The 21,944-nt window shown below is 38.1% G+C and overlaps 1 protein-coding gene and 1 non-coding gene across 2 annotated transcripts; one reads left to right on the top strand and one right to left on the bottom strand.

Annotated features, from left to right (window-relative positions):
* Positions 1 to 3,552: 3,552 nt before the first annotated feature.
* Positions 3,553 to 3,624, bottom strand: TRNAQ-CUG. The gene has a single exon. It is a non-coding gene; the product is annotated as a tRNA-Gln (tRNA).
* Positions 3,625 to 3,951: 327 nt separating this feature from the next.
* RAB11A (RAB11A, member RAS oncogene family) lies at positions 3,952 to 21,002 on the top strand. The gene is made up of 5 exons (XM_027569519.1): positions 3,952 to 4,129; positions 10,794 to 10,989; positions 11,225 to 11,418; positions 12,381 to 12,461; positions 20,616 to 21,002. The coding sequence occupies exons 1-5, from the start codon at positions 4,090 to 4,092 to the stop codon at positions 20,753 to 20,755; spliced, it is 651 nt and encodes a 216-aa protein (XP_027425320.1). The 5' UTR covers positions 3,952 to 4,089; the 3' UTR covers positions 20,756 to 21,002.
* Positions 21,003 to 21,944: the final 942 nt, after the last annotated feature.

Below are 21,944 nucleotides of genomic sequence, written 5' to 3' on the forward strand. Positions count from 1 at the left end.
GAAGCTGGCTCCCCAATGAACAGGGAACCCGACTTGGGGCCCAATCCCAGGACCCTGGACCACGATGACCAGAGCTGAAGGCAGACGCCCAACCGAGCCACCCAGGTGCCCCAAGAAGTCTCATTTTAGATAGAACTGGCCCAACTCTAGTACCTTCATCACGCTCAGTCACTGAAACAGTCCAGAAGAATCATGGTTTCAGTGTGAACATTGTAGTAGATACTGGAGGTGTGGCAGCTGGAGACTCAGCCAACTACACTTCTCAAAACAGGCTCTCTTGAAGGGCCATGTGAGCAGTGTTCCTCTGTAGCTGCCAGAAGTAAGTTGTGAAGACTCAAGAACAGACTCATCTATATATGTGAAACTCATTTATAATAAATTAGGCATTTCAAATCAGTGAGAAAAGATGGACAATTCAAATAATGTTGAAACAACTGGCTATCCTTTTGGAAAGAATTAATTTAGGTCCCTATGTCACATCATCCTCAATATAAATAAAATCTGGACGGAGAAAAAAGTTATAAAGCATTTGAAGAAAAAATATTTGAATAATCTTGGTGTGGAGAAGCCTTCTTATGCAACACCCAGAAGCCATAAAAAAATGAGAGAGATTTGATTAAATTAAAATTTAAAACTAACATATGGAAAAAAGCATCATCAATAACATTAAAAATCAGGGGTGCCTGAGTGGCTTGGGTCACGATTTCAGGGGTCTGGGATCGAGCCCCTTGTTGGGCTCTCTGCTCAACAGGGAGTCTACTTCTCCTTCTCACTCTCCCTGTGCATTCTCTCTCTCTCTCTCTCTCTCAATATTTGAGATACTCAAATAGTAGTATATAAAATATTGCAGAGTAGCTGGGAAAGTGAGTATTTGGCTTTCCAGCTTCTAGGGCAAGTGGGCAAGGAAGAAATGGGTTAGGAATAGGTTTTAATTTAGTGAACCTTCAGTATTTGCCATATCCTAGGTTAAGAGAAGGGGAATGGTTACCAACTACAGTATATTTTTGCTAAGAAAAACTGTAGCAAATTAATTAAAACTGTATGGACTGATGTGGAAAGATTTTTTTCCAAAATGAAAAACAGTACACAAACCTGATCTTATATACATTAAAAAGAAATGTAGTAGTTATCTCTGGGGTTGGAGGAGAAATTGAAGTGGAGGAGGCCCTTAAAGATTTACTCCCTATTTTGGGGGGTGCCTGGCTGACTCAGTTGGCAGAGCATGTGACTCTTGATTCTGGGGTTGTAAATTTGAGCCCCAGGTTAGGTATAGACATTACTTAAAAATAGAATCCTTAAAAAAAAAGATTTAGTCTATATTTCTGTATTATTTAAGTCATTTACATAAATTCCTATATTTCTTGAGAGATTAAAAAAGACACATCAAGCAATTACTACCCCTCCTCCAAAAAAAAAAACAAGAACATAAAACCCTCGCTTCTTTGTCCATGGATTCCATTTACCATTTTTTTTTTTTTTTTTCTGTAATAGCCTTTGATTTTTCTTTCTCCTTTATTCCCACGGGGTACTCCATTTCTATTAGTTTGTACCTGGTTAATTGCAAAAGTCTTTTAACGGATATTCACACTTCCAGTCTTTCTTTACCCCAGTCCTGCAGTCCACAGCCAACTTACTTTTTCTAAGACCACGTTGACTTCAACATCCTTCTGTCCAAAATCTTTTATGGATCCCCCAAAGAGTTCAGAGAGATGCTAACAGGTGTTCCATGGGAAAAGAGTTCTGTGGTCTGGTGAATCTAGGAAATGCTGTGATTAACACAGTTAAAAAAAGATTTCTTCAGAATGAAATATCTAGAATTTAAAATGCCAATGTGCTAAGGAAACTTCTAGAGCGGAGGAGACTGTAATTCTTCTCAATTTATTTGGCCATGCAATTCTTCTGAGTAATACTATTGACCTTCTCAGGACACACCTTGAGAAACAATGGCTTAAAGGGGAAAAGTTCATAATAACTCTTCTGGCATTAATGGCCTTACCAAACATGTTTTTTTATCATCGGATTTCCTCCACGGGTCAAAATGAGTTTCCTTCCTTGCTTCTTCCTTCAGGGGTCAGTGCTAGTTCCTCCTTCCCCAGGGAGTTCTTCCTAATTATCTCAGTCTCTCTGAACTGTGACACCTAGCACCAGAGCTCTCATTAATTACAACTTCAGAACTCTCTAGTTAGTGATATCCCCCTTTTCTTGGGCCCATTTGTTTACTCACCTGAGGAGAGCTAGGACTGTGTCTTATCATCTGTCGTACATACAGTATTTAGCTGCTTGAGAATACTGTGCGTCTCCCCCAGTGTGGATAATACCTTGGCACAAGGCAGTATCTAGGCCTTAGATAAACCGTCTATTACTTATACCATCACAGAAAGCACTGAAAATGGCACTATTAGTTTCCTAATGCAGTTTTAACAAATTACCACAAACTTGGTGACTTAAAACGCAAATTTATTAGTTTATAGTTCTCTAGGTCAGAATTCTGCATGGTGGTCTCACGGAGCTAAAATCAAGATGTCTGCAGGGCTGCATTCCTTCTGGGGGCCATAGGGAAGAATCCATTTCCTTGCCTTTTCTTGTCTTCTAGAAGCCTCTGCATCTCTAGGCTCCTGGCCCCCTTCCTCCATCTGCAAAGCCACAACGGCTAAGTGGAGCTCTTCTCACACCACATCACTGCCTCCGGTTTCCACGTTTAAGGATCCCTGTGACAAATTAGGCTCACCTGGAGAATCTAGGTTATCTCCCTATTTTACAGTCAGTTGATTTAAAACTTTAATTCCATCTGTAACCTTAATTCCCCTTTGCCACTTAATTTAACATATTCACAGTTCCCAGGGATTGGGAAGTGGACATCTTCAGGGAGTCATTATCCTGCTCACCACAGGCACCCTTGCCCAAAAGTCTAAACTGGGGGTTTGCATATAGGTGGTAGGGGGTATGGCAGCAAATGGTAAAAGCATTTTGTAATAAAAGAACTCTTTTCAAATACAGGGAGGCCCTGCTGCGTGATCTTTGGCAAGTCACTTGTGTCTTAGTATCCACATGTCCGCTAAAATGAAAATTGCCATTCTTTGCTCTGCTTGTTAAATGAAATAATTATGTAAACGGGTTTAGTTTAGAGGATGACAAATAAGGCTCAAGAAGTTCTTGATGAATCTTGATGAGGAGGGTGGGCGAAGTTCTCTGAATGACATCTGGAGATAGTTTGAGAGATTTCCAGAGAAAAGGAGCGAAAAGCGCCTGCCCTTGAATGAATTTGGAGGTTGAAAAATTCTAGCAAAAGGAATCAAGTTACATCGAAGCTTTTGAAGCTAGCGTTGAGGCAGAGGCCCAGGTTAAAAAAAAAAAAAAGGGCGAAGTGAGTCTCTTAGGAGACAGCCAGGTGACAGTGACTACAGAACCGAAGGGTCTTCGTAGGCAAAGACTGTTTTGAGAAATTCTGTCCCCATTTCGTTCAAGGCCATATATATCGTAGTTGTACTACAATCACTTAGTGACTAAGTAAATGAATTAAAAATCTGTTGAGGAAGAAAAACAAGACGACACAGGTTCCACCGAGATTTGAACTCGGATCGCTGGATTCAGAGTCCAGAGTGCTAACCATTACACCATGGAACCGCCACAAGAACACAGCCGCCTTCGGCTCTCTAATTCTTAGAGAACCCCGCCCCCATCCACAAACCTACCACTCACAAGCGGGACTGACGCGCTTCCCAGCATCCCACTTCCCCGCACATCGATGCGAGGAATGAGGGAGAGGCCATTGAGAAGGTGGCATGCGGCGGCTAGGAGCCTGGAGTCCAGAGCTCAGTTTCCCCCCTAAGCTTCTTGGAGGGGGGCAGAATTTGAAAACGGACGCGACGCCCCCGCGCACCGCCCTCCCTAGGCTCAGGGGCGGAGCACCGCCTCCCGGAAGTACTTCCCCTTAGGGGCTGGGGCTTGCCGGAAGTGTCGTAGGGGCAGGGAGGGGTTCTTTACCCGGTCGGGCAGCTGAAGCTCGGCTCTCGGGTTACCCCTGCAGCGACGCCCCCTGGTCCCACCGATACCACTGCTGCTCCCGCCCCTTCGCTCCTCGGCCGCGCAATGGGCACCCGTGACGACGAGTACGACTATCTCTTCAAAGGTGAGGCCGTGGGCTCTCCCACTTTCCTCACCGAGTCCCGGTTCGGGGGCCCGGGACACTCCCGGGGGACCCGCGTGCGGACTGCCCCTGCACTGAAGTCGGCCTTCCTCAGCCCTCTCCTCTCTGGGCGATCTGTCCTGCGGTCTCCCAGCTCAGCCCTTCTCCCCTCAGACGGGGAGTCCTCCCCACACGCCGGGCTCTTAGCGACCTCCCCATAGGCCTTCATAGGCTATCCTCAGCGCCCCTCACCCTGTGTCCTCACGGCGGCTGCTTTCTCCCAAATCGTCTTCGTTTCCCGGGTTCGATGGCCCCTTGAAAGGGGCCGCCCCTCCCACCATCTATCTTTTCGGGTTTGGCGCCCCTCCTCCTCAGTATACACCCTTCTTGGCTCGCCCCCCTTCCAGAGCCCCTCTGACCGGCCCTTCCGCTCGCTCACCTTTCCTTCGGCGCAGACTCCCACTACAGGTCTTTTTCTCATCTGCCCCCGTTTGCCCCTCGAGCGAGCCTCTCTGCGTCTCCTCACGGCCCCTCCCCTCGGACGGACGCCTCTCGAGCCGTCTTCTTCCATTCCCTGGGCCAGGCCCTGGTTAAAATCTGAGCGGGCCAGGGGTCCCCACCCCACCCGCCCAACAGGTCTCGTGGTCAATAACCTTCTCGCTCTGCCCCCGGGATTGGTAGCTCTTTCCCTGTCTTTCCTCCCCAAATAATTTAGAGCTTTCCCGTGTCTCCTGTGCGACCCCGAGGGTGGGGGGTAAGGCAAGAGGGATTGTCCATCACCCACGCGCGCACTTGTCGCAGTGACCCGGCAGACTGTTGTGACTTCTAATCTAGGCTTTTTTCCTCCTACCCTCCCTACCGGGCGACAGCCAGCCGGGATAACTCTAGACTGCTAGCGACAAGAGAGGTTGCGGATGGGTGGTGGCTGTTATCCTTGCCAGACCTGAAGGCCCAGTTCCTGAGCAGGAAAGGTTGTGCGCTGCACAAATACTAGCCTGCTTTATCACTATGGACTGGTTGCTTCCTGCTGCAACAGTGGGAGGATCCAGCCTTTTGGTGTTTTTAGAACAGGAAGGGAAGAGTCCTAGTTAGCCACATACCTTTCCCAAAAGGTGGGGGCTAGGGGGAAGTTGTGTGCTCTTTGGTGAAATTTAATATGTATTATGAGATAGGGAAACATGTAGTGCCCTTGGACAAAACATATTGGAGGGTGGGGAATGGACAGAAAGAATTGCCTATTGGTTAGTCGGGAAAGAATCCCAATAGTTGTTTTTTTAATCAACAAAAATAAGGGGTACAGTTTTCAATGGGAAAGAGTACGGTAAATGCTTTTTTTTGGTTGTTAAGTGAATGCGCTGTTACTCAAATGCTCTTTCTCAGCTCCTGAATTAGGGCAGCCATCAGTAGTATGCTTAACAAAGATCATTACCAGGGAGGAAGAAGCCATTGCTATTAAAGCTTTACAGTGGAGGGTGGAGTTTAAAAAGAGTGTTAAGCATGGTGATTGTTTCTGACCTTGTCATTGCGTGCTAAGAATGACTTAAAGGAAGCAGGAAACATTGCTTTACCAATACTTTGCAAATCTTATCATCACCTCACTCCTCTTGGCCAGAATATTCTGTTACATAGGGTGAGTACATTCAGTGTTCACCCTCACTCCCCTATAGTGGAAAATCATTTACAGAGAAGAGTACTTAATGCATCTTTATAAATACAAAAAGGAGATGTGGGTTCGTTAGCATACTGTTTGCTGAAGGCATCTGAGATCATGTGAAATTACTTAGGTGAGACCCTAGAGACTAGTGTTTAGTCATTAAAAGATTTATTTTTTTAAAATAAGGTACAAGGCATTAGGCAGCTAGCTACCTTTGAAGTGATTAATTTAGAACAAAGATAGACAAACAACTGAAGAGTATTTCTCCTGTTTGGTTTGGAGCTTGACTGTTTATAGAAACCATTTATTTTTTTCACTAAGAATATTAATTATCCTGGATTGGTTTAAGGGATTTTAACGTTGGGATTAGAACATCCTGCTAACAATGATTGAGAGCACAGGGCTTTGGAATCACACAGGCCTGCATTCAAATTCTGACTCAAGGTCTTAAAACTTGCTTTGTGATCTCTGAGCCTCCCAATTCCTTGTCTATAAAAGGGAAATAATACCTATCTCTCAGAACTCTTAACCAGAATTAAGTGAGACTCTGGGGCGCCTGGGTAGCTCACTCGTTGAGCGTCTGCCTTCGGCTCAGGTCATGATCCCAGGGTCCTGGAATCGAGCCCCGCATCGGGCTTTCGGCTCAGCGGGAAGCCTGCTTCGCCCTCTCCCACTCCCCCTGCTTGTGTTCCCTCTCTCGCTGTGTCTCTGTCAAATAAATAAATTTAAAAAAAAAAATGAGACTCGTTTTGAGGATTGAGTTAAGTGATAATAATATGAAGAAAGTTACTGTGGTTCTTGTCAGCTTTTTGAACCTTTAATCTTTATAAGAGCATTTAAATATTACGAAAGAAACTTAAAGTAGGAACTTTTAAAGTGTTTTATGTTACCATGGGTTATGGTTTCATTTTGTTGTACATTTTGCTGTTCAAGATAGGGTGTTTAAAAAATTCTGCTGAGAAGAATTTCCACTTTTTAAAAAGCTCTAACAGGATATGAGTCACTTTTTTTTTTTTTTTTACTTTACTGCTGATTGTTTGGCAATTTCTTATTTATACAATTATATTTTAAAGCAAAGCAACAATTTTAAAGTGGTTTCATTCTACAGAGGTTTATTCACCGAGATGAGGTAGACCTTTCTACTTGTAAGATTGCTTACTTGGCACCCTTAATATGTGAGGGAATTGGAAGTTAGTTTGTAACTCTTTAACAGTTCAAAATGAAGGGATATTTTGATTAGTACAGGATGGAGCGGTCCAGATGGGAACGTAATGTGGGGAGAGAGCAGGACAGTTACTCTACCTTATGTATTTGTTCTTGAACATTAATCTTTAGTTAATTTCAGCAGGAGACTTTTGGTTGCAGGGTGGGGAGGTTATTTTTTTAAACTTGACTTTTTATTTATTTTTATTTTATTATTTTTTTAAGATTTTATTTATTTATTTGAAACGAGAGAGAGAGAGCACGAGCAGGAACACAAGCAGGGGGAGTGGGAGAGGGAGAAGCAGGCTTCCCACAGAGCAGGGAGCCCGATGCGGGGCTCCGTCCCAGGACCCACCTGAGCCAGGCGGACGCTTAATGACTCAGCCACCCAGGCGCCCCTAAACTTGACTTTTTATTTAAAAGCTTTATTTAATTCTACAATTATGTACATACAGTGTGGTTATGGCCCTGTGGGACACAGAAGTAAGCATCAGTCATAGTTGCTATTGGTGTTATGGACGCCAATTCAGAGTCACATTTTTTGAAAATAATCTGGATACATAGTCTACATCATTTTCTTTTCAATCTATCTGAAGGTCAGTAGTAATTAACCATCAGCTGATTGTCAATGGAAAAGATCGTAGGAACTTTGCTGTCTTGCATCTTGGTAGTTTTTCTTTCACAACTTTCGGTTGAGCAACTCACATTCTGCTGAATCTGGAAAAACTTGTCCAGGCTAAAAGCCTTATGGACTTATTGAATGCATTTTATTTTCAAGACTTTTGGTGAGGTAGGACTATGAATAGAGCTGAAAAGAGTAGAAGAATCTCCCAAGTTTATTTATAAAAATCAATATGAAAATTATGTTATCCTTTCAGGTGATAACTTTTAGATCTGATGTACTGTGATTGATTTGTTGAATTAAATTTTAGTCCAGTACATTAGTTTGCAAGAGTGTATAAAACTAAATGGTTGTGAAGAGGTGGAACTTCTTATTAAATAATGGATAATTTATATGTATATTCTGCTTTTATGGCATTTAGCCTAATATTTGATATATAATGAACCAAATTTAATATTAGGTATTAGAATGGTAGTTAAAATTGAGCAGGTGAGGTTAACCAAGTGGTAATAAATATCATTAGGTTATTTTAGAAATAATATAGATGTTTGATATATAGATGCTGTTATTTATGTTTATATTATTATACATACTCCCCCCCATATACTATATAGATGGATATAGTTATAAAATGTTTAAAGTGGGAAGTACTTTTAACCTAAGGTAATAGTTAAGGAAAACATTGGAAAGTCACTGCAAATTCCTTTCTTGAAATATAGGATATGATCGTATAGTTTATCACATTTTTAAAGATCAATTATATATTGTCATCTTAATGAGAGAAACTATTTTAATTAGAAATTGAGTCCATGAACTTTTTGTTGTTGTTGTTGTTTAGTTTTTCAGTCATAGCCAGTAAATTCTCTTACGTTGCTTAGGTAATTTAATCCATTCTGGTTTATTTTTTAGTGACCTTAAATGTAACCCATCTTGGTTTGATTTCTCATTTGGTAACTGAATAGAACCAGCTTTCCTTATTGTGTCATTTCTCAGCATCTTCTTGGCAGCACAATTCTTACAGAACCAGTATCTTCTGGTGTCATTCAAGATCTAATCCTTTAACAAGTTGTTAGTCTTTTAATTCTGGCCACTCTGTCCATGTCTAGTTAACATAATTATTTTATACTGTATAAAGCATTCATGAGTCTTGAATTATTTTCAGATAAGGGTGCTATTTTTTATAATGTTAAAATTAATTGGTTACATGGAGGGAAAAAATGCCTTTGCTATCTTTATGCTGAGGTGGGGAGATAATGAGCATAATCATTAGTTAACATGGAGGTCAAAAGGGAAAAACCAAAACTTGAAAGTGCTAGAGTTTCTGTGGGAGGGAGAAGATGTTCTTTGAGTGTGTTACTTACTTAATTTTCCAGAGGCATTGTCATTCTAGATGTGTTGCTTTTTGGTTTTAAACTGGCTGGCTCCTGAATTATTGATTGATATCTGAGTGTCTATGAAGTAGACATGTTTTAACTTTTTGGTTTTTCCCTTCTTCCCTATTCCGCCCCTCAAGTGAGGCTTTTATACCTCATTGCTAGTGTGGGTTTAGAAATGATTCTCAAAGGGTTTCCTCAGCAGAACATTAGGCCTCTTGCACTAAGAGGCAACAGTGTGTGTATCCTGTTAATTGGGTAGACTATCACTGAAACTGGGATTTGACCTCACTGCCAGAAATGCGCTCCTTGGAAACTAACATAACCAACCATCCTATAAAACTGGAAGTGCATTGTTTTTGTATGTTACTTTGATGACCTTATCATCTTTTCTGGTATCCAAGTTAAAGCATTTGCTATATATCTGTGTTTGTCACAATACCTTTGACATCTCTAATTGACTATATAGCTAGAAATTACTGCTGTTTGTGCTGCATGGAGTTACTGCCACCTAGATGATTTCTTGCTGAATCAGCTAATAGAGTAATGTACTCTATCCAAGACTGTCCAGAGGCCAGCTTATATCCGCTCTTGTGGCAAGGAAGGAATGCATAATAGACTCTCTTTGCCCTCTGACCAGAGTGCAATGAGCTCTTAAGAGTTTTTACCTCCCTCTCCCCCTACCACCAAATCCCAGTCTCTTTAATAAGGTATGCTCTTACTCCTTAGTGGTGTTCTCATATGTTTGATTTTCTAGTCCTGGTGCCTAAATCAGTTAGCTAGTAAGAAAAACAGTAGTCAACAGTAGAAATAAGTATATTTCCTGAAATGCTGATAGCATTTTTTTCCTTCGTAAAAATTTTTTAGCTCATGTTCTCTAAACCTGTGAACTCATTTGTTCTTTAAATTCAGATAGAAATGCTTTAGAACAAGTTAACTGCCTATTTTCCCAATGTTTATGAAATTCTTAAGTATAACATAGCCTTGCGTGAAAAAAAATCCTCATGTATTTAGTTAGTAATAAACTGCCTCCTATAGTAATCACAGGAAATCAATTCATCTAAACCAAACTTGTTTTTTAAAAATTCTTAAGTCATAAGAGAGAGTAATGTGCCCTCCTTGCTTTACTCCGAGTAAGTCAAGAATTATTAGCTTCCTGGGGCCCCTGTTAAACTTAATTGGGATGTCTGTTTTTGTAGGGGTCTCTATAGCTTCCTGCCCACCTGATAAATGCAACTATGAAAAGGTCATTCTAGTTTCTCTGATCTGGGTGGCAAAGTTTATAAACCTGATGCCTCTTACGGTAAATGTTATGTTTAATTTTGCCAAGGTGTGAGTCCTGAGGTCACACCCAGTCTTTGGTGAAACTAAGAACATTTTCACTCTTTCTCTCCTTTCTACTCACTAACTTCTTTTATTACTTTCATGTATGATACTCTTTAATCACAAATTTTTTAGTTGGTGTAGGATTTATCTTTCATGTTATTACCTTCTATGATAGTAAGGTTGGTACAGCATTGATGGTAATTAATCAGTGCCTAGCAGACCTGTAGTTAAAATTGCATGTGTAAGACAGGATACTGTATTTGTGCTAAGCAGATGATGTGTGGAAGTTATTATGTAGGTAGACACAGTTTAAAAAGAATAAATTGGTTTTATCAATTGGTAACAGGTTAAGAACATGGGCTCTTCACCCTCCCCTACCCCTATCCCTTTTAAAAAATCAGATGCTCTTTTTTTGCTTTAAAACATGGTGGTAATTCTGAACGTGTCTGCCTCACTCATCTGACATTAAGTGCTTTGTCTTTTTTTCAGTTGTCCTTATTGGAGATTCTGGTGTTGGAAAGAGTAATCTCTTATCTCGATTTACTCGAAATGAGTTTAATCTCGAAAGTAAGAGCACCATTGGAGTAGAGTTTGCAACCAGAAGCATCCAGGTTGATGGGAAAACAATAAAGGCACAGATATGGGACACGGCAGGGCAGGAGCGATACCGAGCTATAACATCAGCGTAAGTCTCATAGTCTTTAAGTTCTGAGAAATACACTGTCATCAACTGAATTAGCTGATTTTTGGTATTGGAAAAGGTACTTTTTTTTCCTTGTAAGAATTCCTGTATCAGGATTTTGAAATGTATTTATAAATGTGCTTTTAAACATACATAATCCATATATTTAGTTCTTCGTGGTGTTCCCTTCCATCTTATGGTTGTTTTCTAATAGTTACATACCTGTTTCTGTTTTCAGATACTATCGTGGAGCTGTAGGTGCCTTATTGGTGTATGACATTGCTAAACATCTCACATATGAAAATGTAGAACGATGGCTGAAAGAACTGAGAGATCACGCTGATAGTAACATTGTTATCATGCTTGTGGGCAACAAGAGTGATTTGCGTCATCTCAGGGCAGTTCCTACAGATGAAGCAAGAGCTTTTGCAGGTTAGTGATATGAATTTCATGATATTACAGTGATTCTTACTCTTATGTCATGCAGTTTTGATACTTTCCCAATGACTGTAATCGCTTACAGTAGTTTCAGAAAGGTAAACATGAATGCTCAGCAAGGATTGTTATTCTGAAAGTTTGTGGTGACTTTCTCTTTTGCTTAACTTTGAGTCATTAAAACACTGTAGTTTTTGCTGCCAAAAGTTGAATATAAATCCCATTTTCTTTCCTTTCCCTGGAAGGGGGTAGATGACATCTATCAGTTTATTCTGTGCTTCTTGTCTCTTTCTGTTATGTCTGTGTTTTACCAAGGCTGCTCTTTGTGGGTCTGAAAAGCAGTGGCCCAGGGAGTGTCAACAACCCACAGGGAGTGCGGCTGCTTAGGATTTAGAACTTCTTTGCTTTAGTAGAGGATCTGCTTACTTCTGTTCTGGTTGGGGTAGCCTACCAGAAGGCAGCATTGTGTATTCTTGGCTAATGAAAGTTGTGACTCTGTACTAGTGATTACGCTGTGAATAAAGGTTTTTATAATAGTTTTTTAGTGTTCCAGGCAAGAAGCTTTATTTCAAAAAATACAGTTATAGAATTCTAAGTGAATAACACCTACCTATCCATGTTTATACCTTAACTCTGTGGGTTGATGGGGGAGAAGGACGGTCGTGGATGGAAATAACTGAATATTTGATAAGTTTACTATGTTTTGAGTAATGTCGTTCATTACCATTCATTGGTAGTATATAGATGTAATAAGTATTTTTTAATTAAGGAGCCAATGAAAATTTCTCACTGTTCTTTTTAATCTGCTAAAGTGTAAGTAGAATGGTGTCCTTACTGCTCAAGAAGTTGGGGAGGCCTTAATTTTTAGAAAGTTTTTTATTTTCCTTTTGAAGGCTTGAATGTATTACATCTCTTGTTGACTAGACTGAAGTTTTTATCTCCTTCCCCCTCACCCCCAGAAAAGAATGGTTTGTCATTCATTGAGACTTCTGCTCTAGACTCTACAAATGTAGAAGCTGCTTTTCAGACAATTCTGACAGGTAAGACTTGAATTTCTAGATTATACTAGTGGGAATTAGAAGTTTTAGGAATGTAATTTAGACAAATTAGGAAACTAAACTATATATCACAGTGAGAATCACTCATTTGAGAGCTGCTATAGCAAGAGCTGTTTAAAGTACAAAATTAGTTAACAACCCTTGTGTGCTGAACTTTAATCATTCTCCCTTATCTGCTTTATATTGGGAAAAGTACTTTGAAAATATTTTGTTCACTTCTATTATTACTTCAGTCCAGGTATTCCATACTTTGTGGTGACAAGCACAAAATAATGCTTAAAGGCACTTTCATAAGATAAATATTGAAATCCTGGCTATGGAAAGACATAAATGCCCTTTGAAATTCAGTAAAGAAAAGACTTGCTTTGTTCTGATATATTATAGAAGCAGCTAGGGAAAAACGTATTTTTAAAAATTTAAATGAAAAAACAAAAAGTAAAATTCTCCTGTGATATATTGTAGAAGAAGCATGGTGTCAGCTATGAAGAAAATCAGCAAGTGATTGCATATGGAAAAGTTTAAATAAGTAGTGGGAAAAGAACAAAGTTCATGCTGTTTTAAAATGTAGATGTGCAGATCAGGTCAGCTTCGAATTACAAGAAGACATTGTATTTGTGTTGACTCACATTGACTCTGACTTTATTAGAATGACCAACTTATCAGCAAGTTTAATCATAATCCTCTAGTAAATAGTTTGATGGGTTGTTTTAAAGTACTGTAAAATTATACATTATTTTTAAGAACTCTCAATATAGAGTATAGGATTACTATATAGCATAGTCTAATGTGTTCTAACAAGTCTGTATGGAGAAATGGTTAAATGAGTTTCCAATTTTAATGTAACAAGATTTTAACATATTCTTTGTATACATCACTTGTATTAGAGGTGAACAGATTCTAACTTCAATTTTTAATTTTTATTTTTAAAACATTTTTACATTATTTATTTTTTTGTAGAGAGAGTGAGCCCAAGGTGGGGGAGCAGAGGGAGAGGGAGAGAGAGAGAATCTTAAGCAGGCTCCACAACAGTCAGACTGTTAACTGAGCACAAAGACGCCCCAGTTTTTTTATTTTTAATTTTTCCAAGTTTTTATTTAAATTCCAGTTAGTTAACATACAGTGTAATATTAGTTTCAGGTGTAGAATTTAGTGATTCACAGATTTTAACTTTTAAATGTCTTATTTTATACTGGAAATAGGTAGGGAATAAAGCCTAGAATTTGACAACATGGACTTGGAAGCCTGACTTAGATGTTAGTTTTAGTCCTGGCTCCTTCACTTTCCATTGGCTCTGTAATCTTATGCAAATTACTTAACCTTTCTAGGCCTTAAATTCTTTATTTGTGAAATTTAAATATGTTCTAGGGAGTTCTGTTTTTTTGTTTTGAGAGAAGAGGGCTTTTATTTATAAATACATTGTGATATGATTTGACTTGACTTTTGTGTTGAGACTTAAAGGTTTTTGTCTCTATAACCCACAGAAAAGAATTGCCTGTTATTTGAGACATCTACTCTAGACTCCAGAAATGAGTACATGAGTTCATGCATGTAAAATCCTTAGCTATCCCTGGTACAGAGTGGACATTTGATGAATTAGTAGCTAAATAGCAGTTAAAGCACAAAAAAAAACCTTAAACATAAACGAGATATTGGTGATTCTCATACAATAGGTATAATAAACAATAGTTTATTAGAATTCTTTTCTGTTACCAGAAAAATAGTTAACAACTGGTGCTGCGGTTGCATTAGTCTTTGGAACACAGTAGCTTTCCTTTAGAATCTTCTCTGTGTCAAGTTTCATTACAGACTGTTGCAAGCAAGATTTGATTAAATATTGCAGTGTATCTGCAAATCCTACTTTTCTTACGATCACTTGTGCAGATTCTATTGAATCGATATGTAGAGTACTAAATTTAGACCTAGGAGTTGTAGGTTTTTACTAGCACTTTGCTCCCACTCCCTGTGTAACTAGTTAACTGAACCTCCCTGGTCCTCAGAGTCACAGTGCCTTAAATAATGAGTGAGTTAAGTCACCTTGAGGGTCTGTGAGTCTCTCAAGGCCTCTGAAAATGTCATTTGAAAAAGTTTTTTAGTCAGTCCTTGTTGAGATATTTTTTATGTCCCATCAGATCTCCTCTGCATTGTAGCCCATTCTGATCACATTTTCTAGACTCTTCTGATATTAAGTGAAGATGAGACCATCTGCAGTTAACTCTTTTAAGTATCATTTTGTAACATTGAACTTAATGATCTGCTCAAACATGAACTAATCAATAAGTATGATATATACTTCAAATTGAATTGTTTTGTCCTTAAAGAACATTTAGGGGTGCCAGGGTGGCTCAGTCAGTTGAGCATCTGCCTTTGGCTCAGGTCATGATCCCAGGGTTCTGAGATCAAGCCCCACATCAGGCTCCCTGCTCAGTGGGGAGCCTGCTTCTTCCTCTCCCTCTGCCATTTCCCCTGCTTGTGCTCTTTGGCTCTCTCTCTCGGTCAAATAAATAAAATCTTAAAAGATGAAGGTTTGGCTATTTTTCTTAAAATTCACTCTAGATTTAACATTTGTTACTGCTTAATTTTGCTTAAAAGCAAACAAGACTAGCTTCACTTATTAGCATTTTTCCTTTCTATATTCACTATTTTCTCAGCTTCCTCCATAAATCTCAATGTTGTTCTGTGGGATCAGAAATCATTGCATATGGCAGTAGACCTCTCTGTTCTTTTGAGTGTGCTAGGATGTTTGTTCTAAACTTCTCTTTATACCAGTAGGAGTATTAGTACTTGGAGGAGTGAGGCACCTGGGTGGCACAGTTGGTTTGAGTGTCCAACTCTTGGTTTCTGCTTGAGTCGTGATCTTGGGGTGGTGGGATCTAACACCTCGTCAGGCTCTGTGACCAGTGCAGAGTCTGCTTGGATTTCTCTCCCCCTCTCCCTCTGCCCCACCCCCGCTAAAATAAATAATCTTTTTTTTTTTTAAAGGAAAAAGAAATAGGGCAAAAAACCCAGGAAAGACAACAGTAATCTCATTAGGTTTAATTCTACCTTGAATGTTAACAGCATTAAGGGAGTATTTACATTGTATTTTGATGTTGCTGGAAGAAAAAAGTTTTTTCATTTTTAAGGTGGAAAATTATGTGTTAGAAAATTTATCTACATTATTACTCCAAAGTTAATTGTGTTGCTTGTTTTATTAGAATAGACCTGTGGCATTTTTGACATCCTTGAATTTGATACTAACTCCATGACAATTTTGCTGATGATAGTTTTTAGAGGTAGTTAGCTAGTACTTGAGTGAGTCTGAGAGATTGCCCAGCCTTTGCATTGCTGTGCAGTTTTGTTTTCTTTCATGCTCAAGTTTGTTAAGGGATGTTTTTAATCTATACTTTCCATACTCCTAATTATTTTTTCTTTTAACTTTGGTTTTTGACCATTTCAGAGTTAAAGTTACAATAATAGTTCAAAGAATTTGTAAATACCATTCACCATAATCCCCAAATGTTGATGTTTTACTGTATGTGCTTTTTTTTTTTTTCTTCCTGTTGCTATATACTAATTTTTCTTTGCACCATTTCAGAGTGGCAGACATGTTGCCTCTTGGAACTAAGTACTTTTCAATGCATATTTCTTAAATACAAGGATGTTCTCTTTCATAACCATAGTGCAGTTAGCAAAAATCAAGAGTTAGATTGTAGTCCAAATCAATGTTTAGCTACAGACCTTGTGCAGATTTTGCCAGTTGTTTGAATTATGTCCTTATTAGCAAAAGAAGTTCTGAGATCACATCACACACTGCATTCAGCTCTCCCATCTCCTTCATCTCCTTTAATCTGGAACAGATCCTTAGTCTTTTGTTTATTGACATCTTTTGAAGGGTACAGGTCATTTATTTTGTAGTGTCCCTCAGTTTGGGTTTGTCTCATGTTTCCTCATAATTAAATTCAGATTATTGCAGTTTCAGCAAGAATACCACAAAAGTGATCTCAGTGTATCCCATCAGGAGGTTGTGATACTGGTTTGTTGTATTCATTACTGATGACGCGAACTCTGATCACTTGGTTAGAGTGGTACGTGCAAGGTTTCTCCACATAATAAGCCCAAGTCATCTTTTTAGTTACGAAAACTGAATTGCTAATTTTATGGTTAAAGTAGTGAGAATCATTTAATTAGGTGTAGGATTTTTTTTTCTTTTTAATGTAAGCTCCATGCCTAGCCTAGAGCCCATTGTAGGGCTTAGAGATCAAGACCTGAGATCAAGACCTGAGCTGATGAAATCAGGAGTCTAACCCTTAACCAACTGAGCCACCCAGGTGCCGCCCTTAGGTGTAGTAATTTATTTTTGTTCTTGGCATGTGGCAGTGTTTTCAAGTGTGTGTCAGTGTATCAGATCAGAACTTTTTTTTTATGTTTAAGAAACTTAATGGTGAGCAGTGGGTTTGAAGAAGACCTAACAAATTCTGACCTAGGCTGTAGTGGAATAACTCAGGCTTTTGCTATTTTCATCATTTTTGAGAGCCCAAAGAATTTTAGCTCTTTGTTCCCCAGTTTGGAACAATTGCATTTAACTTCCTTAGAGTGTACTTTGCAATTTGCTTCATACTTTCATTAGAGTAGAAATAGGCATATGTCTTTTTTAATTTTAACTTTACCAGGTTATATTTAAAACTATCTTCTATTAATATTTTAACTTTCTATTTAGATTTATAAGAGATTCTAACATAGGAACGATACAGCAGAATTCCTTTTCTTTTTAACCTTGCCTAGCCTTTGGACATCTTGAAAAGGGGCTGTACAGGAATTGTATCACATACATTTGGTTCTAAAGGAGAACATGCCCTTGAAAGAAGAAAACACTTGCATCTGGTTTAGCACGTCACTAGTCTTGTTTCCCTTCCCCCACTTAAATAACCTCTAATCAGATACCAACTAGAAGGTACCTGCTTCCTATTACCTTATCAAAGTTTTTTTTTTTTTAGTGACACGCCCAGCCACAGGAGATGTTAAATAAACTACTTCAGTAGCCTCTTAGTGCTCATTCTACTTGAAAGAAAATTTTTCTTTTACTTTTTTGATCAACGCTTTCCTATTTTCTTTATTGCTTTGGCATTTTCATTAGCGGATATCTTTTTGGTGACTGGAACTAATGTAGTAGTAATCCATTTCTACAAAACAGTGTGCAGTCCTTGCAGACCAGTTGTATAATAACTGCTCAAATTTCTTGCTTTGTAATGAGATCTCTTTAATATTTAACTTTCTGTTCTCTGAGAACTCTGCCTTTTCTTCTCTTACAGTATTTGCTTTTCATGTAAGAGCCTGCAAAATACTTTTTGTTTTGGTTTCTCTAACTTGATTCAACTTGTAAAGAAGTTAAAATTTGTAGAGGGTCACATATAATCATTTGCACTTAAAGAAGACCCATCCAGTTTGGGATTAGAGAGAACATTAAAGAATGAATAGTAGAGTTTTACATTATGTTGATAACTGTCTTTATTCCTTAGCCACTAGCCTGATGAATGAGTGTCTTTTTCTTTACCCTTGACACACTTCCCCAATTCCATCTCTTTGCAATGAAAAGAATCTAAATGAAGACTACATACCCTTTTTTTAATTCAGTCAGTAGGCTTTTTTGTTTTTCCCTTGATACTTCTTCAGCTTTGAGAAGTACTGTCAGCCTCCTCAAACACAGATTTTAGCCACCCCCCACCCCGAAAAAAGTAGGAAAATGTACATTATAGCTGTCAGTGTTCTTGCTAGTTCACACATTCAATTGACTACAGGTTGCTGTTCTTCAACTTTAGGGAAATTAGTTCTTAATTTGGAGAAAATGTATTCATTTAACACATTTCTTTTTCTTTAACTTTTTGAATGTAAAGTTTCCAACATACCAAAAGTAGGACAGTATCCTGACCTCCAGTGTAGCCACCAACAACCATCAGTTCATGACCAGTGTTTTGTTCCACCTATTCCCTTCCTTATTTTTTTGAAACAAATCCCAGATATTACATCATTTCATTGGTAAACATTTCATGATGTATAGCTAAAAGATTAGGGCATAAACCCAAAACAACAAAACTACTAAAAATTGGCAGTAATTTCTTATCTATTATCCAAACAGTACTAAAATTTTGTCTCAATTTTTATTTTTTTACAGTTCAAATTAGAATCCAATCCAAATGATGTTACTACATTGCAGTTGGTTGACATGTTCTTTGAGCATTTTGAAAATAGAATTCTGCTTTCTCTTTTTACCCTATAACTTTATATTTTTAAAATTTTCAGGTATTATAGAAATATGTTACATCCTTCATATAGAATCATCACTTTACCACATTTGACCTATGTCTACATGTGTGCATATACTTTTTTTCCCTTTTGCTCAGTCTTCAGAATATAAATTGTAGACACTGTGGCACTTTACAAGTAAATACTGAAGCATTTTAGCTCCTAAGTACAAGGCATTCTGTATAATCACAATACCATATATCCATGTTTAAGAAATGATGTTTATATGGTATTAGCTAATGTGCAGTTCATATTCCTATTTCTCCAAGTGTACTAATAATTCTTTATAGATTTGGTTTTTACATTTTAAATGTTCAGCCAAGGGTCACACATTGATAGAATTGTTTTATATCTGGGGTATTATTAAATAGAGTAGCTGTTGGGCACAAGTTGTTATTGAATGCTTGAAATATGGCTAGTGGACTGAGGAATTGGATTTTAAATTTAATTTAAATATGTGAGTACTGTATTGGACACTACAGCTGTAGAACATTTACGTCCCATCTTTTAAATGTATTTTTATAACAATAAGTTTTTTGAAGACTCTTGGCTAGTTTTTTTGTAGAATGTCCCTCAATCTGGATTTATCTAGTGGTTTTCTTAGGATAAATTCATTTTAAACATTTTTGGCAGGAATACATAGGTATTCATCATAGGACTACAGTGTGTCTTTCATAGTAGATCATAATAGTAGGCACATGATGTCAATTTGTCCCATTTTTAGAATTCTCTTACCCTTTGAGGTTTTTTTTTTGAGGGAGAACTGGGAGAATAAAGATAAATAAGATACATTTTTCTGTTTGTAAGGAGTCTATAATTGAGTCAGAGGGAAACCCTTTTAGGCAGTGAAATATAAGACCAACTAAAATGAGTTAAGTAAAGATACTTGGTGTAGAGGAATTTAATAACATTTATTGGACCAACTAGTTACTTATCACACCCCTACTATAAGTCATATGCTGGAGAAAAAGAACTGAATAAGGTAGACACAGTGCTTGTCTTTACAGAGTTTAATGTTTAGTGGAAGAGGTAGACAACAGTTTTTGTTTTTTGGTTTTTTACAGTTAGTTTTGATGAGTGTCAGAAAATCTTAAGTTCCTGGTTAATAACTATTTAATTACAATTTAGCTTTAATTCAGGAGGCATTGATAAACATTATCTTTCCCTCCTTTTTCAAGAGTACTTTGGGATTTTGGAATATTTATGAAGTTGTGCTCTTCCCTACACAGCCAGGAGAAATACTAATGTATCTCATAGTGCAGATTTATTTTTATTTTTCTGTGGTACAGTATCAATGTATGTAGGGTTTTTTGACAAGGGTAGACTGAAAATACTCTCATGGTTTAATTTTTATTTATTTTTTCTCATGGTTTAATTTAGATCTAATCCCATAAACTATGTACTGTCTTTAAACCAATTTATTTAATTGGTGAACCTTTATCTCTGAAATGGAAAACTTTTTTTCTCTTCTTACCATTCTTCTATTCAGTGGCTATTTGAAAATAAAACTTTACATTTATACATTCTTTTTTTTTTTTAAAGATTTTGTTTATTTGACAGAGAGAGACACGAGAGAGGGAACACAAGCAGGGAGAGTGGGAGGGGGAGAAGCAGGCTTCCCACGGTGCGGGGAGCCCCCAGCCTGCTTCTCCCCCTCCCAGGACCCTGGGATCATGACCTGAGCTGAAGGCAGATGCTTAACGACTGAGCCACCCAGGCGCCCATGCATTTATACATTCTTTGTCCAAGTTTATTTGCAGTCTTTTTCTGCAAATCTATTTTCTACTTCTGTGTACTACTATATCAGCTACTAAAGTGTCTATTCACAGTGAGTATTGCTGGTTTTTTTCCCCCCAGAGATATACCGCATTGTTTCCCAGAAGCAAATGTCAGACAGACGTGAAAATGACATGTCTCCAAGCAACAATGTGGTTCCTATTCATGTTCCACCAACCACTGAAAACAAGCCAAAGGTGCAGTGCTGTCAGAACATTTAAGGCGTTTCTCTTCTCCCCTAGAAGGCTGTGTATAGTCCATTTCCCAGGTCTGAGATTTAAATATATTTGTAATTCTTGTGGTCACTTTGTGTTTTATTACTTCCTCATACTTATGAATTTTTCCATGTCTTAAGTCTTTTGATTTTAGCTTTATAAAATCATCCACTTGCCCCGAATGACTGCAGCTTTTTTTCATGCTATGGCTTCACTAGCCTTAGTTTAATAAACTGAATGTTTGGATTCCTCATTTACTGTTTACTTTTCATCATGGAAGCCTGTCACTGTAGGACATACTAGAACTTGATCACTTGAAGCTCAGACCTATTGGTCTTGATCAAATCAAACTAAGAAGACTTTAGAAGAAATAAGCTATCATTTTGCCACAGAGCAGCTTATAATGAGCAGCTAATAATTCATACACTTTTCTCTCAATGCAGTGTATATTTCCACAAATCTAAGAATTGCCCTATAGACATAGCAGGATTTTGAGAGCTTGAAAATTTTCCATTATTCTGGAAGTCAATTTCTAAAAATGCCTTAATAAGGTTAAGTAGTTTAGTAAATTTTGTCTTTTAATTTTTGTAAGCGTCAAAGTTGATTAGAGAGGGGGACACTTTTTTTCTGGATAAGAATTATCTTAATAAACAAAAGACTGTTTATGGTTTCAGTAGCAGTGTGGTTATGGAGCCATATGTTCAACAATGCTGCCTGGCAGGCTGGGAACTTGAGAGACTGGTGGAATTCCATCTGAGATGCCTCTGTTGCAATGATCAGGCAGCCCAAATCATTGAACTCCTCTAATTTCCCAGCAGTAGATATGTGGCATTTTATTGCTCAGGCAATAACTGGTTTAATGCTGTTAGTATCAAATTGTGAAGTGTTAATTTTGTCTTAAAACCTTCCAGTAAATGAAATGCAACCTAGTTTTATCACCGTTATCTATCAGCAGGCATGGATAATTATTTTAACTATGCTGATTTTTGAGTTTTGCAGTATATTATGGAATACAGTCCAGTTAAATATCTGGTTTCAGTATGTCTAAGGAATATAGTAAGAGGTTAATTTCTGCTCAAGTGGTACCACTTAAAGGCATGTATTTTAGTACGTAGTACCTTGAGTTTAAATAGAATGCATTTAGGCATTATACAAACCTGAACTACTTTTTCCCCACTACATTATTGAAATCAGT

Source organism: Zalophus californianus, chromosome 6, assembly GCF_009762305.2.
Source record: "Zalophus californianus isolate mZalCal1 chromosome 6, mZalCal1.pri.v2, whole genome shotgun sequence".
Taxonomy (NCBI): Eukaryota; Metazoa; Chordata; class Mammalia; order Carnivora; family Otariidae; genus Zalophus; species Zalophus californianus.